Below are 16481 nucleotides of genomic sequence, written 5' to 3' on the forward strand. Positions count from 1 at the left end.
AACCATTTACAGTGGGCCTCTTTGCATCAAGGATGGACCATCAGCTGGCGCGATTTTTCAACTGGATACCAGATCCACTGGCGGCGGCAACAGATGCATTTCTCCAAGATTGGACCCAGGAGCAGGGTTATCCATTATCCCCATTTCAAGATGATGATGATGATGAGGCTGTCAGCCCTCTTAGGCAGACAACAGGCGCATGTGGTTCTGATCACGTTGATATTGAAATTGAAAGTATGGTTCTCAGTTCTTCTGGAACTTTTGTGGGATTTTCCAGTTGGTCTACCCTACTCTCCATTTATCCTTCTGGACCCTCTCAGCAACCCTCACCAGCCAATACTGCAGAAACAACTACCCATCATGGCTTGGAGTGTAACAGGGAACGATGGAGTCCCCGGACTTTCTCAGGAGTCTGAACAACTACTGTCTAAAGCATGGGCTGATGGCACTGTCAAACATTACAAGTCAGCCTGATACAGATGGGTTTGCTGGTGTATGCAAAAAGGTGATGATCCTGTGGGGTCCGACGTTGTCCAAGCCATGAATTTCCTATCTTTGCTGGCCTTGGATGGTCCAGCTTACAAGATAGTACATACCTTCAGGTCAGCCATTTCGGCAAACATATCCCAGTGCTGGCATACCAAGTAGAAAAACTTCCTCAGGTAATTAAGTTAATGAGAGGCATACATTCATCTCTTCCCCCCAGAACCAACATAGCACTCCTTATGGGATGTTAACAGTGTTTTAAATCTGTTCCAGTCTTTGCAGAACAATTAATTTTATCCAGCAAACAGGCTCTCAGGCAAAATGGCGATGCTGCTCTGCCAGAACTCTTGCCACCGAATTTGAGGTATTCGAGCTGTGGATGTCCCAGGTAGAGTATTTATCCCAGAAGGAGTAACTTTTCATATATCCAGAAAGACAAAGTGCAATTCTAGTATAGTGTGTTACCCAGATTTTAATGTAATCCCAAAATTGTGTGTGGTACGCTGCCTTAAGGCCTATGAGAATATGACAATGGAGATTTGGCCTCCTGGGGGAAGAGAGAAATTCCGATATCTCATTGCTTGATATGTACATGGGATCATACAGGAAGCAGGCACTGATGTGTCGCAATTCGGAGCCTACTCAGTTCGAGGGGGAATGGCTTTTAAGGTTTTTTCTCTAGGTGAAAGGCTAGAGGACAATCATTCTAGCAGACTGGTTCCCGGACTCCATGTTTAAAAGGTTCTACTTTAATCAAGTCCCTAATATGGCATCTTTGGTGGTGGACAAGCTTTGAAGGAGCAAGATCCTCGCCTCCGGTCCTGGCACAGAATGTACATTTTCCTACATTATGTAACAGAAAGTTTCAGTTCTCTTAAGGACACTGAGGCAATGATTATTCCCACCCTAGGTTTTGGAGAACGCCTCCCTACTATGGTTAGCTGAGAGACTGTATACTTCCTATTTGGATTATAAATGCATATTTCAGTGAGGTATAAGAATCAAACATTTTCTTTGATTGCTCCATGTTGACATGTGGCTGTTCCTTATTCTAATTAGACATTTTCCTCTAAGGAGAACTTGACTGGTAAACCTCTCTATGATTAATATTTTTTGATTGAAGTAGAACTTACTGATGGATGTTTTTGTTCCAGGTTCTGATAATTTTGAAGAGGAGTAATGAAATCAGATCATTGGGCTATTGCTGCATGAAGAAAGGGAGCGGCTTATGATGGGACACTCTGTATACTGATTGGCTGAAGTAGTTTATTCCCTTTCAGGTGATTATTATGAAAGGTAGATTGGATTAAGTGTTGAAGTTTGCTGGATGTACAAATAAATTAAGAGAAATAAGATCAGTTCAGTTCATCTTTATTCGGTTATACAAATACAACCATAAAACATAATAATACAATAACATTTAAAAACATACAAAAGCTCATAAAACATGGATAAAGATTAACACAAGAGGTTTAAAAATTAACAAAATTTTGCCAGCATTCAGCACATTTAAGGAAAGACCCAACTTCACAGCAAACTAATTTATCTGGTACTATGCGCAAATAAAGGTAAGCTAGGCGGCATTGTAAAAAAAGCTTGCTCCTCAATATAGGCAATGCAAACCTACATCTAAAAGGAGCATGAAACTACAAAAAAGGGTAAACTGGAGCAGGGTCTGTAGAGAAGCACCATCACAAGGGCATAGAAGAATATTCTTTAGGTCGCAGAGGCCAAGCGGAGAGCACAAATTACATCTAATTGAACAAAGACAAAATTGAGTAATATGCGCCCTTTCCCACACATTTTGAGACGCCAATAAATAAAACGCAGGCCCGGATACATCTTAATCATGAGAAAGTCCTGCACAGACGATTTCATTAGCTCAATGGCTTCCTTTTTACCCACCATAGGTTTATTAAATTCTTCCTTAACCCAGCGCTTATTAGATAGTCTCAAAAGCTGCATGGAGTTAAAAATCTCCCAGCATCCCAAAAGCGAAGTACTGCTTTTAATATGATGTAATTAGGGGATTGCCTGTCAAAAATCACAGGCCAAACAGTCAAGGATCACTCCCTATTCAAGGAAGTGCACTCGTTGGTCCAGACAGAAATCCACAAAAGAAGCAGAGCAATCTTGATACTATCTTCTACAAACCCCAAATCCAGTTCTTGATGCAGACAAAACCCGGGGGTATTTGGCCCAATTTACAACAACTTTCTACAAAATCGGTTCTCTTCTTTTTTGAGGAACCATGCTACAACAACATCCCCAAATCAAGGCCCTGTACAATAAAACCGGAATGCATCTAAGCATTTACACCTCGATTAGGAGTAAAATAGGCTTGCCCCAACCCTTGCCAAAAAACCAACTACAGCGTTAAAACGTGAGTTGCACCTAGAAATGCAGGGGACCCAAAGTCCTTTATCATCAAAGGTCACCGAAAGGTAGGGGTAATTGTGAACATGGCTAATTATTTGACCATTTATAGACACAGCTCCTAGTTTGCTCTGAGGCTTCCCACAAACCATGTAATGGTGTTTGTAAATATTCACTTCCACATCTAGGACGGTCATAAACTCCACAAAAACATTCACTGCAGTTCAAATACTATTCATACTGCAAGCCAATAGCATCTCATCATCAATGGCATAGACCAGAGAGGGCACACTTTTCCGATTAATTTTAGGAACACCCTTACGTCTTTCCACAAGGAAGTCATGCAAGCCATTAGTGTACAAAAGAAATAGCATGGGGGAAAGAATACAACCCTACCTCACCACTTTGGAGGGTGAAGGGATCTGTACAGTCGCCATTTGAACCAAACCTCACAGAGGCATTAGTTCCAGAATGGAGCTTTGGTAAGAGATCAACAATTGAGGTCGACAACCCCACCTTAGATAACAAACCCCATAGCTTAGCGAGATTTAGCCTGTTGAAAGCACAGCTAAGGTCCATGAATGTCCGGTAAAGAGTTCCTTTTTTTGTGATCGTGTATTTGCCAATAAGCAATAACAGATTTAGGCACTGTTCCTGGGTCCCCAGCCCTTACCCAAAACCATTCTGAACCCAGCTCATGAGATCTCGTTCCTTCACCAAGCTCTCAATGTACTGCTAAACAATTTGGTACAAAATGTTTAGCAGATGAGATAGGGCGATAACACTTGGGGTCGCTATGATTCCATTTTTTAAACTCCAGCACTATGCAGGCAGATTTACACAAAGAGGGAATCCCAGAAATCTTAGCTGCATTTAGAACATTTACAATAATGGGAGCCCAAAACTGAATATTTCGTTTGTATAAATTCATTGGAATGGCATCAAACCCAGGAGTTTTGTGTTCTGGACTCTCCCGTAAGGAAACAACCACCTCACCCAGGCTGAACCTAATGGACAAACTCTGACCAAGGCCACAACAGCTTCCAGAGAGGTTTCAGGAGAGTAGACGCTACAAAAGCGATTCACACATATATCGGGTGGGCTATTGCATCCCATCCCCCAGAAATTCCTGTTGAGTCTTTACCTGTTGACAATGTTCCAAAATAGAACAGTGTTCTTTATGAGACAAGCATGCACAAAACCTCCCTATACCTGTTTTTAGCAGCAGCTTCCTGGTCGTCAACGCAAGCTTATACTGGGTCCTAGCTCTGATCACATGTTCTCTAACTCTGGGGAAAGGTTTCAGTTCCTTAAGCACGATTTTCTTAGCAACATGGCACAACTTATCAAACCATCAATTCTGGGTCTTAAAAGGAGAGCCACCACTGGAACTAATAGTTATAGTGGAGCCGTTTAATATTTCCAGAGCATCAATCACCTCTACAGCTGAGAGGTTTTCTGACAGGAGAGTCCCTACCACCATATTAAAGTTACTTTTCACCATGATGGCTAACACCTGGGGGATGTCAACCTGGTGCCAGTGCAACCTGCAAACTTGATCCTTCGCTTCCAACCCAGTAGTGTCTATAACAGCAGGCAAAGGCCTGTTGAAGGTGGTTTGGGGTTGTCAAAAGTCAATAAGAGAGGATTGTGGTTGTTACGATCCTGCATTTAGACCCCGCCTTGCCGTACTAGGTGGCTCCCTGATTCGGTCACAAAAACATAATCGTAGTACCCGCTCCCCTATCAACAAAAGTGGGGAGCTGGGTTAAAGACCAATTCAGAGTTATTATTAAGCCCCATCTTTAGCAGAGCATTAATTAACGTCTCATGTCTACTGTCCCAGGATACCTCAGTAGTGGTAAGACAATCCTTCCAATCCAAAGGATAGCCTATGGTAGGGTAATCACCAATCTGAGCATTAAGATCCCCTGCCACAATAACACAAAATTCATTCAAGACTGATTCCATCCTCAATTTCAATGTGTGCAGGGCAGAACAAAGTGCAGAAAATTGACAGCCTGACACCCAGACAGCATTATAAAAATTTACAATTAAGACATTGTAAATATTATGAAAAAACACTCAGACAATTAAAATGCCCTGAGGATTACATATGATATGATATGCCCTATGGATCTTAGAATTGCGTACCAGGGTCACTAGCCCACCCTTAGGTCGGTGGCCAGGCACATGAACAGCTGGAGCAGCAAACCTTTGAAACCCAGCCTACTCAGTTTGACCCCCCGACCACGTCTCTTGCAGCAGAATAAACTCAAAAGCAGAGATATACCCCACCCATGTCTCATCCCAGGGCTTGATATCCTTCCCTACAATACTCCAAGAAATTAGTGATGACAGGGACAACAACCCCTTATCAGAAGCCACCTCAGGGATAGGAGGAAGCCTAGGTACCTTTGCACAACCAGAGTGACAGACATCTTGAGCGTGGCAGCTAGCCAGACTTATGGGTCAATTACTGACCTCTAAACCAGACAGAACAGAAAATCAATTGTTCAACTAAGTAAAGGCTGGGCACTACGCAAACTTGGCACCCCACAAGTATGAGAAACTTCTTGGCAAAACGTGCGCCTGTAGAAAAAACCTAAGGGAACTAACCCAACTGCATCACTAGAGGAGAAGTCTATTAAACAAGGAAAGATCAGACAGCAGGCCAACCCTGGGTATCTGCATTTTACTACAATACAATCTGCCTAACAAACAAGATATCCTCTGAATCTTTGAAATGTAATCCCAATTGTTACCCAGCCAGTGTCCAACACTGTTTTTCAGCTACGCTGTAATTCATGAGAGCCAGGTGATAAAAAAGTACATTTGTAAGTATTACAACATAAGGAGCGGCTCCAAACAAGAACACAGAGCTAATTGAGTGTTAACGACCCCTACATCTCTCACTTTCAGGTATATTCCCAAGAATAGGCCTAGTGACATTACTGTTAGTAAAATGTTCTCTAACTGGAACCCCAGCAGACTCCGCAAACACTTGGTAATGGGTACGAATGGCAGAGTTCCCCGAGTTCCTGTGGGGCAGCTGGGTAGTCTGACAGATCAGGTTCACACGGGGCTGGAGTCAACAGAGGTGCTTCCTTTTCTGAGAGAAAGCCCGCAAGACCATTAGATCCAAGCGCATTAGAAGTGCATGGCTGGTCCTGCCGAGCTCCCAACCTGGCAGTCAGCAGAGAAACCGCTGACTTCAAATAATGGTGTTTATCCTTCAAGGGAGCCAGGCAGGATTCCACCATCACCCTAATTTGGCCCAGAAGTTTGTCTACACAAAACAATTGATTGTGCCCTGGGAAGACATCCCCTGGAAGCAAGGAGGGGCCACATGTACTGTGGAGACCGGGTAGGGAGGTTTTTTCCCCCGCTCTTTTCAATTGTCTTTTCTTTTAAGTCGGTGGACTACTGCAACTAGGGAGCATGGCTATGAAGTCTGTAGCATCACCTGTGCAGCAGTCAGGGACTCTCCCAGAAGCATCATTAATCACTTCCACCACAGGGGACCTAAGTAAATCGCCCTGTGACGCTGCTCCTATGACTTCACCCCTATCATTGTTCAAAGGGTCAGCCTTTTGAGAAGGGCACGTGTTGTTGTTCACTCATTTCTAGAGAGAGACGCCTCTCGGCCAAAACTATCTCCTTGAAAACCACTCCACAGCTTGGACCAGAAAAGAGTCAAGCGTGGTATTGACAGGATCCTTACTACCCACTGGAAGGTCTTTACCGCATGATGGCCTTTTCTTACACATCGCAATCAGCCCCAGGGTACGCCAAGAAAGCTGCCCAAAACAGCCCTTAGGGCCTGACCAAAACAGGCTTAGTCAAACTCAAAGTCTAAATAAAAAAGGCTGGCACACTCACCCAACAAGCCAAATCAAAGAACAAGCAGCTTTGAGGTTGGGCCAGCCTAGCCTCATCCGACAAGCCCCGCTCTTAGCCCATTTTTCACCCGGGCCGTGCCCAGGCGTATCCCTGCGCAGTGGGTTTCTTATCCAAACTTTATGCATTCCATACCTCCTCGCCAGCACGCTGGGAAATGTAGTGCGGAACTCAGTCAAGGACTACTCCCCCGCTCTGCTCTGTTTTACGTGCGCATCCCATGCAGAGCTTCTCCGATCCCAACATTATGCATCCCAGGACGCCTGGCCAGCACCCTGGGTAATGTAGTGTGGAACTCAGTCAAGGCCTCCCCTGCTCTGCTGTATGGGCACAAATAATGCTTATGTGTGCAATTAATCTTGGCTTCAGTGCCTTTACTAGAACTGAAACTTTCCATTACGTAGGCTAGGAAATGTTTACATTTTAAACCGCTCAGGCAGAGCTTTGGAGACAGAGAAAGGGCCAGGCCTCATCAGTTGCAATGAGCAACCAAGTCAGTAGAACCCACAGCAACAGTAATTATTTGATTTTAGACCACCCATACCCAAAATGCAGCCCTCCTGACCTTTACATGTGCATCCCTGGTGTACAGCAACACTCTGCTGCTGTTTATTCCGATAGAAGCTAACAATTAAAAAATACGTTAGAGAAATGGGAAAGCATTTGTTTAAAGTATAATTAGTGTTAAAGAAAGGAAGTAACTGTTAAGCCACTAAGTATCACTTAACTTTAGAAGCATCTTCATTTTTAAAGCCATCTTGCAGGAAAGTTCAAACATATGATAAAGTCTCTTCCAAATTCAAAAAGTGTTTTTAGTTAACATGCAGAACCTTTTCACTTGAGTACATTAGATTATATCAGGACATTGAGAAGTATTATTTTAAAAGTGATAGTTTTCAAACACGAATTGAGACGCATCAATTCTTCCCCCTACCCTGACAACAATGCCGATGGTGAAATGTGGCAAGTAGGTTGTCATGTGTACTCTTTAGGTGACCTGGGTTCCTGTTATACAAATAAAACATTATAGTTATTTTTGGTTTTTTTTTTTAAATCAAATATAGGAGAAGGTTTTGTATGGTGGACAACCTGAAGTCATGTATTTTTTAGGTCCTGTTTATGTGATAACATGGGAAGAGAAAAATCTACTGCCTAGGATCACGCAATTTGGTAAAGTGAGGAAGCCAGGATTAATCCCAGGTTTTCTGGTTTCACATTGTGCAATTCATCAACTACATGTACATGCTTTGCTTTCCCTACACCCATATTACCACCAAAGCCCCCCTCACACCCCCACCCCTGGCCCGACCACCTGACTGACATCAATGCGGCCCTCGGACACATCACAGACCATGCCTTTTGGCCCCTGGCCAAATGTTTGGGAGTATCCATGTTTTAGTCCTTAGACCCCTCCCCCCCGTACCTCAGAGAGCATTTCATGAAATAGTCGTTTCCCTCGAGTCAGTGCACAGGCGTCCCAGTTCTTCTTTATGCAGATGATACAGTTCTTTTGTCGTTAACCGCCAACGGCCTTCAAAAATTGTTAGATGGGTTTTATGACTATGCATAAATTAAAACTCAAGGTCAATTTTCAGAAATCTTTTATTATGACCTGTGGCTCAAAAGCAACTAAAACAAAGGTCTTCTCTATTGGAGGGACCAATCTAATGAAAATCCCCTCCTATTTTGTTACCTGGGTATTCTGTTTGATGCTTGCGGGTCTTGGGAGAGGCAGATTGCTCAACTAGCACTCAAAATGGGGGCAGTTCCGAAGCCCTATTTAGATTGCAAGCCGGCTTGGCTGCAAACCTTGTAGGAAATTAGTCCAGTTGTACAGGAGTAAATGCTTATCACCATGGGTGTTTGGCACTGGGTTGAGGAGTTGTGCATTACTGGGTCGAGTACAAGCAGTCGAGAATACATTTCTCTGTCGACTGCTAGAGCTGTCACAGAGTACTGCAAGCTTTATTAGTCATTTAGAATAAGGTATGGACTATATCAAGGACTTTGTGGCTATGGCCAATTTGTTGTTATGGATACAAATATGGAGCACCCGAAAGGCAAAATTGTCCCTGCTATTATTAGCAGACTGCCTAAAGCTGGATAATTGGCATACTATCTCATGGTTGGTATATGTCAAAAGCCTCTTTTATAACATTGATCGAAATGTGGTTTTCAATCTTCCTGATAAGAGTCACCTCCAGCTAAAAGAATGTGTGAAAAGGAGCTACCTGCCTTACGCTGAAGAAAGGCACATCACAAGCGCCCTAAGTACAATCTCAGTGCTCAATTTTATGCAACTTCATAATTTTCAGGGGCAAACACATTCATTCTTGTTATGGTTATTTAATCTCCAGCACAGGTTTAATATGACAAGGCTGAGGCTTAACCTAATTCACTATTTGGTTGCCTTTCCAGTGGCTGGTTCAATAGAAACTATGTGCAGCCGATGCCCCTGTGATGGTGTTTCAATTCAATCCACGAGGCACTTAATGCTCTTCTTTCTGCCAATTGTATTCAGAGTTTCGAGGTCGCTTTCTTTGGCCCATTTTAAAAAGTATGTACTTTAAGTCTCACATAATTGGCCTGAGGTATTTGCAATCTACTACTACACCCGAAGTCTGTTTCGGCGTTCTGAATTTTATTAGGTCCGCTTTCAAATCACGGAAGCTATATGGTTATGGAATCTGAAGGTTTAGTCAGTCTCCAAAATTCATATGTTTAAGGCAAATGTTTTAAATATTTAAATATTGTGTTTTAACGCATCTTTTTAACAATGATGATTTGTTTTGTGCTTTGTCAGTTCTACGGGCTGTACTGTATATGTACTTTTAGGTGGGAAGCCATTCGCAAGCCTGGCTGCCTTATGAAATATTTGGATAGTCTAGTTTTATTGATCAATATGTATAATGTCTGTTTCTAATGTTTTATGCTTTTAGTATTCTGTTCTTACATTTTTATTAACATGATGTTCTTTTTACACTTTTATGGCCCAATTGGGGCAGAATAAAGTTCTTTTGATTGACTGACCTCTGGTGCCTTGGCTAAGCGACAGCCTTAGTAGCGAAAGCAAAAGGGATTCCTGACTCACACATTATCTGAGCTAGTGTAACAGAGTTGCTGCCAAATGCCAAATGAGTAGTTGTTACTGGCCCCGAAGACTAGGACTTACCCAATCTGGGATTTGCGGACTGTGAGCCAAAGAAAGGTTACAAGATATGCCAGATTCAAATTGTATAACCCTAGCAGTCCAAACAGAATGCATATTTGAAGGATTTTTTACGAGCTTCCGACACCGAAGGATGGCCAGAGGCATATATCTCAATAAGCCATAGATCAGATGTAAAGCATGGACAGCTACTCTAAATAACTTGGGACTAGACTTTTCAGGCAGACAAACAGGTTTCAGCTGTGCACTACTTTAGAGTGGGTCTCTGGACTGAATGTTAATTGCAACCCAGAAATCAAGCTCCAAAAAGAGAGAAAATAAAATGATATTAATCTTTATGGAGAGAAATGCCATATAATGTGACATGCAAGATGTTCCCTTAGAGGACACCATTTGGGCAGCTCATGGCCATAAACAACACACATTTTCACAATCACCCAACACATATTAAGTGCGGAAGTGACATAATCCAAATATGGAGGTGCATACTAAATATACACATTTCTCCAATTGTGTTAATGTATATCTCTAACCTAATGGATAAAAAAATATGCCTGTGCCACTGCACTGGGATTAGCCATCAAACGTCACCCACAGTCTTCTGAAGGAGCAATAGACACCATCAATTTGGCGTGGAGGCAGACTGTGTTCCCACAGTTTGGCAAAGTCTGGTACTCTACTGTCAGGGCCAAAACTTTTAGTAGCAGTTTCAGAAAACTGAAAGTTGTGTAAACCTCTGTTTATGGCATTCGGGGCGGCTGAGAATGCAAAGAGACAAGATGTCACAAACAATGATGAATGAGTGCAGCTGTGTGCCTTGACACATCAACATAATAGGACTGAAGACTCACAAAAACACTCTAGCCATAACACAAAAGTCCCAACTTCAATAACCTAAAACTGACCCCATACAAGGGTTGCAAACTTTCTAAAAGGTATGGAGATCTCACAACACTGAAAGGTCCAGCTCACTGGCTGGGGAATCCAACAAAAATCAAAGACCGCTAATAAGAGCCAACATACCTGATGCTAACCGGAAGCAAACATCAGTTGTATTAGAAGACTTCAAAATGCAACAAACTACACACAAGCTGAAACGATTTCCAAAATGACCAACCATTTAAAAATCATTTTAGTTTGGCTCTAGCTAGTAACATAAGATATAACTAAAGCACAAATAAAATACATTAATTTGAAGAAAAAACAAATCCACATTCACTGTGGCAAAGTCCCAGGAAATAAGAATCACATTCCTCAACAGACAGAGGCTGTTGCAAGCCCTACATGAGTGTCTGAGGAAGGACAATGCAGATAAATTACCAGAAACCCTTTCTAATAACAGATTTCATCCTCAGGCATACGTTTGTCTGTTGTGGAGCTTTCTGAACGTTGAAAATCTTGACTGATGACATTTCACAACACAATGGTTTGGGTTCTATAATTACATTATTTGCTGAAGGGGCACGTCCTGTTATGATGTTCCTTCTGCTTGAGAACTGGTCCATATTTGTTTGTATATGTAAGTAATAGTGCTCCGATTGCGGAATTCTTATTATTGTGCTGAGTCGTTGTGAGGGATGTGTGGGTGGCTGTACAGGCAGTGTTTTCATCTGGTTGGTTGAGTATCTGCTTTTGTGACAGTTGATGACACCGGGTTATTCCATGTCTGAAGATGGGAAGAAATAGAGTTACCCAAGACTGCCTAGTTCTTTTCATGAGGTGCTTGACAAATGCTTTTAACAGCTTTAACATGCGAAACATGAACGGAAAACTAAATCAAAATATACCCATTTATGAAATGCCTAGCTGCAGCCATGTTCACTTCAAAGAAAACAAAAGACTTGTATGTTTGAATGTATACCTTTCAGTTGAAAAAACTAAAGTTCAAAGCAACTAACAACTTTAAATAAACGAACACTATAGTTTATATAATATGAACAGCTTATCCCAGTCTTCGTGTGTGAAAAGGGGTACACGGATAGGTAATTTGAAAACAGGACTGTTTTGTGCCTTCTCATAGAGATCAAAACTAGATCCTGATACTCTACTCACCTCTCAGGGATGCTAGCCTCACATTCATAAAAGCGTTTATTCAAAGACCGAACTTTTCGAAGCTCTTTCTCCGATGCCACTGGATCTAGACTTTTCGTTTTTGGTTGCCTTTGAACATCACCATCAAAGCCATCACAACGCATACGTGTCCTGTAAACAGACATTTAACAATGACTGGCAGTAAAAAAACTGCAAAGAAGCCTATTATAGCTCTAAGCCTCCCATTTGAGACTTAAAAAAGTTTCATATAGCATTCTTAAAACAGCATTTGCAAAACACTCTTCATAAAGTCACACTTACACAGAAGAAGAATATGCACCAACTACCAGACTGAAATTGGCAACTTTTTATATCTGCACCACTACATGGACCCTTGCGGCTCCAAAATGGTCAACGTAATTTCCTTTCTGGTTTTTCCGATAAGGATCTGGTGTTCCGTTCCCAAATTTACGCAAATAGAACAGATGATGGACGGAATGCTGACCAATGTCAAACATTTACCCCAGTTACAGATCTTAGCATCCATCGTTTTTTTCCCACCATGCAATTCCAGTTTGGACCCAGCCATATGCAAATCAGTCTTGTCCCTGCTTCCCATAGGAACAGTCCAGCCCAAACTGTTATGTTAGGTTCTCCCTCAACCAGAAACTAGCATCCTGGAACTTTTTTTGGGGCATCACCGCTCATCAGCCAGGCTAGCTTGAACCTTGGCATTTTTCTGACTACTACTAATCTATCTCAATCCAGAGTACTAGGACTACAAAAACAACAGGTATCCAGCCAAGATGCGACTGCAAGAAATAAATGTCGGTTACGGGCATGCACAAGGAGAGTCTGGTCTTGGGTCCCAACTCAAGAGTTGTTTGATAAATACACCCTCATGCACCAAAAAGCGATCAGAGAACGGGAGGCAAAGCTATATGTTTTTAACACCAAAATAAGTTGTTGCCCTCGCTTAAGCCCTGATCTCGATCCAGGTCACAGGACTAAGTCACAGGTGTGTCTCGAGGACATTCCTGTGACCATTCAACTTCATGTTTGAAGTTCTACAGTAAATGCAGCATGTTCGAGAGAAGCAGAACTGTACCCCATCCTGCCACTCTGACTCCAAAGAGAAGGTGCAACAGTGTTATAATGTCAGTGGCACCCAATAAAGGTCTAACACCTAATAAAGGTCTTCGACCACAGAAGCAAACTCTCGGCTGGTCCGGTCGAGCCATGGAGGTCCACAGTAGTCATCCAGCTGCAGCCAATAAGCCTTCAAGGAGGTCATGCTTCAGGTTTTTGTGTACTTCCTGCTCTCTCCTGAGCACCTTTAAGGCCCTACAGTTAGGTAACCGCCGGTTAGACGACACCTGGTACCATGAGTCCCCAAGTCCATTGTTACTGGGCCATACCAACACTAGGACAAACTTCTTCCCCAACCCCACAATTCATTATGGTCTCTTCTGCACCAACGTCGGCACGGACGACACTGGTGCCTAGAGGAGAACCCGTTGCTTATACCAATGTCAGACCCCGGCCCAACTTCGGCTCCAGCCAGACTAATGTCATTCTACAAAACAACTAAGGGGGCTATTACAACTTTGGAGGAGGTGTTAATCCGTCCCAAAAGTGACAGATATACCACCAGCCGTATTACGAGTTCCATAGGATATAATGGACTCTTAATACGGCTGGTGGTATATCCGTCACTTTACCGTCACTTTTGGGACAGATTAACACCTCCTCCAAAGTTGTAATAACCCCCTCAATGCCAACTAGTAATTCTGCAACTTGACTCTAAATAGTGCATCTGCAATGCGCACCTACCAACAAAGGTTCCACTATGTTTTTGGTTTGGACTGTGAACCTACACCAGAGATGTGGTCACCACGAAGATTTTTTGTGGGGATGATGGGTATGGCTTGCACCCACCTTACTATATAGATGATGCTTTATACATTGATGTACAAAATGTCAGAGAGCTTGATACCTCACCTGACACAGAGCTTGACTTACCACTAGGACCATGAATGGAAGAGAGGGACTTGTTTGCAGTGGTACAGTTCATTGAGATCAAAACAAAAAGGTACTAAGAAAGATCTTTCTTCCAGCCTGTTCCAGTTACTTCTGTCCCCTTGCTTCCTTTCAAGAATGCCCTCACCAGTACTTTAATGGCTACTGGTGGAAGCATGTTCTTGCCCTCTTATGAACAGACAGGTGGTCAGACATCACAAACTGGAATCTGGTGATCTTGATTTTCTTACCAAGAATAACATTCCAGAAAGCATTACTGAGCAGGCCTCGACCAGTATGGTCAATCCTAATTAATTTCCACTTACTACTCCAAATAGTGAGTCCAAGGATTGATGCTAGGTTAGCAAAGGAAAATGTGTTTTACAATCTGTAAATTCTATTTGTTTGTTAGGACGCTACATACATGCCCTGTGGGACACGGCCACCAAGAGCTTGCTAGCTTTCTGGAAGACCTTAGGATTTCCTTGGCTTAAACAATTCAAGATGAACAGGATGCCGCCAAATGGTGTCCATGCAGATCTGGATACCATGGATTGTCAGGGGAGGGCATCTAGTACAAGTGTTGTACTTCACAGCCACAAGTGGATGCGTTCCACTGGATTTTCCAACGATGTACAGACCTCCCTCATGCATGTGCTCTTTGGCGTGTCCTGCCTTTGTAGTGAACCTCCCGTCTCAGCAGGAGGGCAGGATCCTTTACCTGATTCTGCACAATCTACACCTACAGGCACGGAGACTGATCTGCAACATCTGACTGTGTCTGCAGAGCAAATTATTGGATGTCATCCTTTCTGCTGGACGCCCTCCCATGAAGAGTATGCCGGGCACTGGGACAAATTTTTTACCTGGTGTCGCATTCCCAGAACTTTACACACAAAGATGTTGGACTTTATATTGTTTGTCTTATCTCAGGCCCAGCAAGGCTTTGAAGTGGGCACTGTTAAAGGTTATCTATCTTCCTTTTCACCTTTTCTATGCATGACAGACCAACTTTCCCTGTTTAAATCGCCTATTGTGATTAGATTTACATAAACGGTTTAACGTTTACCCCCAAATCATCTGAGATGCTCAGAGGGGCCTTAAATTGGTTGTGACATTTTTCATTGGTACACCTTTTTGAGCCAATGAATTGCTGCTTCTAATAACTGCCACTGCAATGTCTGACGGGCCCTACAGGCAGAAAGGGCCCGTCAGGCATTGCAGTGCTGCCCTGACGAGGAGCAAAGCCCGATGATGAAGAATGTCACCCATGGGTGAGTGAGGACATTGATTCTAAACGAGGGATATGTGATGATCTAATAACTCCACACCCTTTTGGCTGAGTGGAGTTATTTGTATTGGAACAGTGTACCTGTATTTGTAATTATAATTCTGGGAGGGTGTACACTGGACTGACCAATTCCTCCCTGCCCCTCTCTTTTTGCTTCTAGACAGAGTATTCACCAAAGAGTTACCAAAGGTATGGAATGTGTTCTTTTCAAGGAAATAACATCTAGTATAGTGCCTTATTTATGGTTTGTATTCCTTCATTCATATAGTCACTTGACAAAGTGCTGTGCAGTTTTCAAGACACTCCTGAAACCAGCCACACACACTCACGCACTCACAAATAACAGATTGAAGTAATGTTATAGTTATGGGACTAATGACCGGATTTAGATATTGGCACATGGGTTACTCCGTCACAATGGTGAAATCACTTGTAACATATTCTATTATATTCTACTGTGCCAAGCCCAATCGCCCAGGGAGTGACAATTTTTATGGGGAGAGGGCCATACGGACCCTTCCCAGTCCCCCTTCCCCCCCAACCCCTCCTTTCTTAAATTTTGGTCTTGGGGTGGGCTCCTCAGGGGATGGGGCTTAGCATAGCCCCTCCCCATATAAATAGTTTTTGGCATCGGGGGTTGGCTCCCAGGGGCCTTTGGAGGCTCAGGAAGGGGATGCCATGCAGCCCTCCTCCCCATTATTAAATTAGTCCCGGTGGTAGACTCCCCAGGACATTAGGGATTTAAACATTGACGGACCATCATTTGTGGGGGGGTTTCAGATCCTGCAAGTGTTTCGCAGGATCATGGCACTTTTTGCAGGTTTCTTTTTCGTTTTTGGCCCCAGCGGGTGTCCCTCTGCCCCTATGGAACCTAAGGGGTTAGGGTATCCCTGCCTGCCTCCATATATCTTTAATTGTTTTTTTTTTATTTATTTTTTACAACTTCAGGACAGGGGACTAAGTACCAAAGTCCTGTAAAGGCTACCGGCAACATTTTCCTCCTGCTGCTGCCAGCCAATCAGAGCACTCACTCTCATGAGAGTAGGATTCCTGTGGGAGCAAGACAGCCCAATGGGAAATAAAAAGCTCCTGGGGCCAATCAGAACACTATTTGTAAACTGCTGGTCCCCCAAGAGTCTCTCAAGACTCTTGCAAACCCAACTGTCCATGTATACAAATATGTTCCACAAAAAGCACAATCTGTGGACC

General features: G+C 43.0%; 1 protein-coding gene across 5 annotated transcripts in view; it reads right to left on the minus strand.

The window, feature by feature from the left end:
• Positions 1 to 16481, minus strand: part of NKAPD1 (NKAP domain containing 1) — a 248975-nt gene that overhangs the window by 109570 nt on the left and 122924 nt on the right. For all 5 annotated transcript variants that reach the window (XM_069224985.1, XM_069224983.1, XM_069224984.1 and 2 more), the window contains one exon: positions 11984 to 12133. In XM_069224985.1, coding sequence (XP_069081086.1) covers positions 11984 to 12133 — 150 coding nt within the window. The remainder of the gene's footprint in view (positions 1 to 11983; positions 12134 to 16481) is intronic.

The sequence above is a fragment of the Pleurodeles waltl genome, chromosome 3_1 (assembly GCF_031143425.1).
Source record: "Pleurodeles waltl isolate 20211129_DDA chromosome 3_1, aPleWal1.hap1.20221129, whole genome shotgun sequence".
Taxonomy (NCBI): Eukaryota; Metazoa; Chordata; class Amphibia; order Caudata; family Salamandridae; genus Pleurodeles; species Pleurodeles waltl.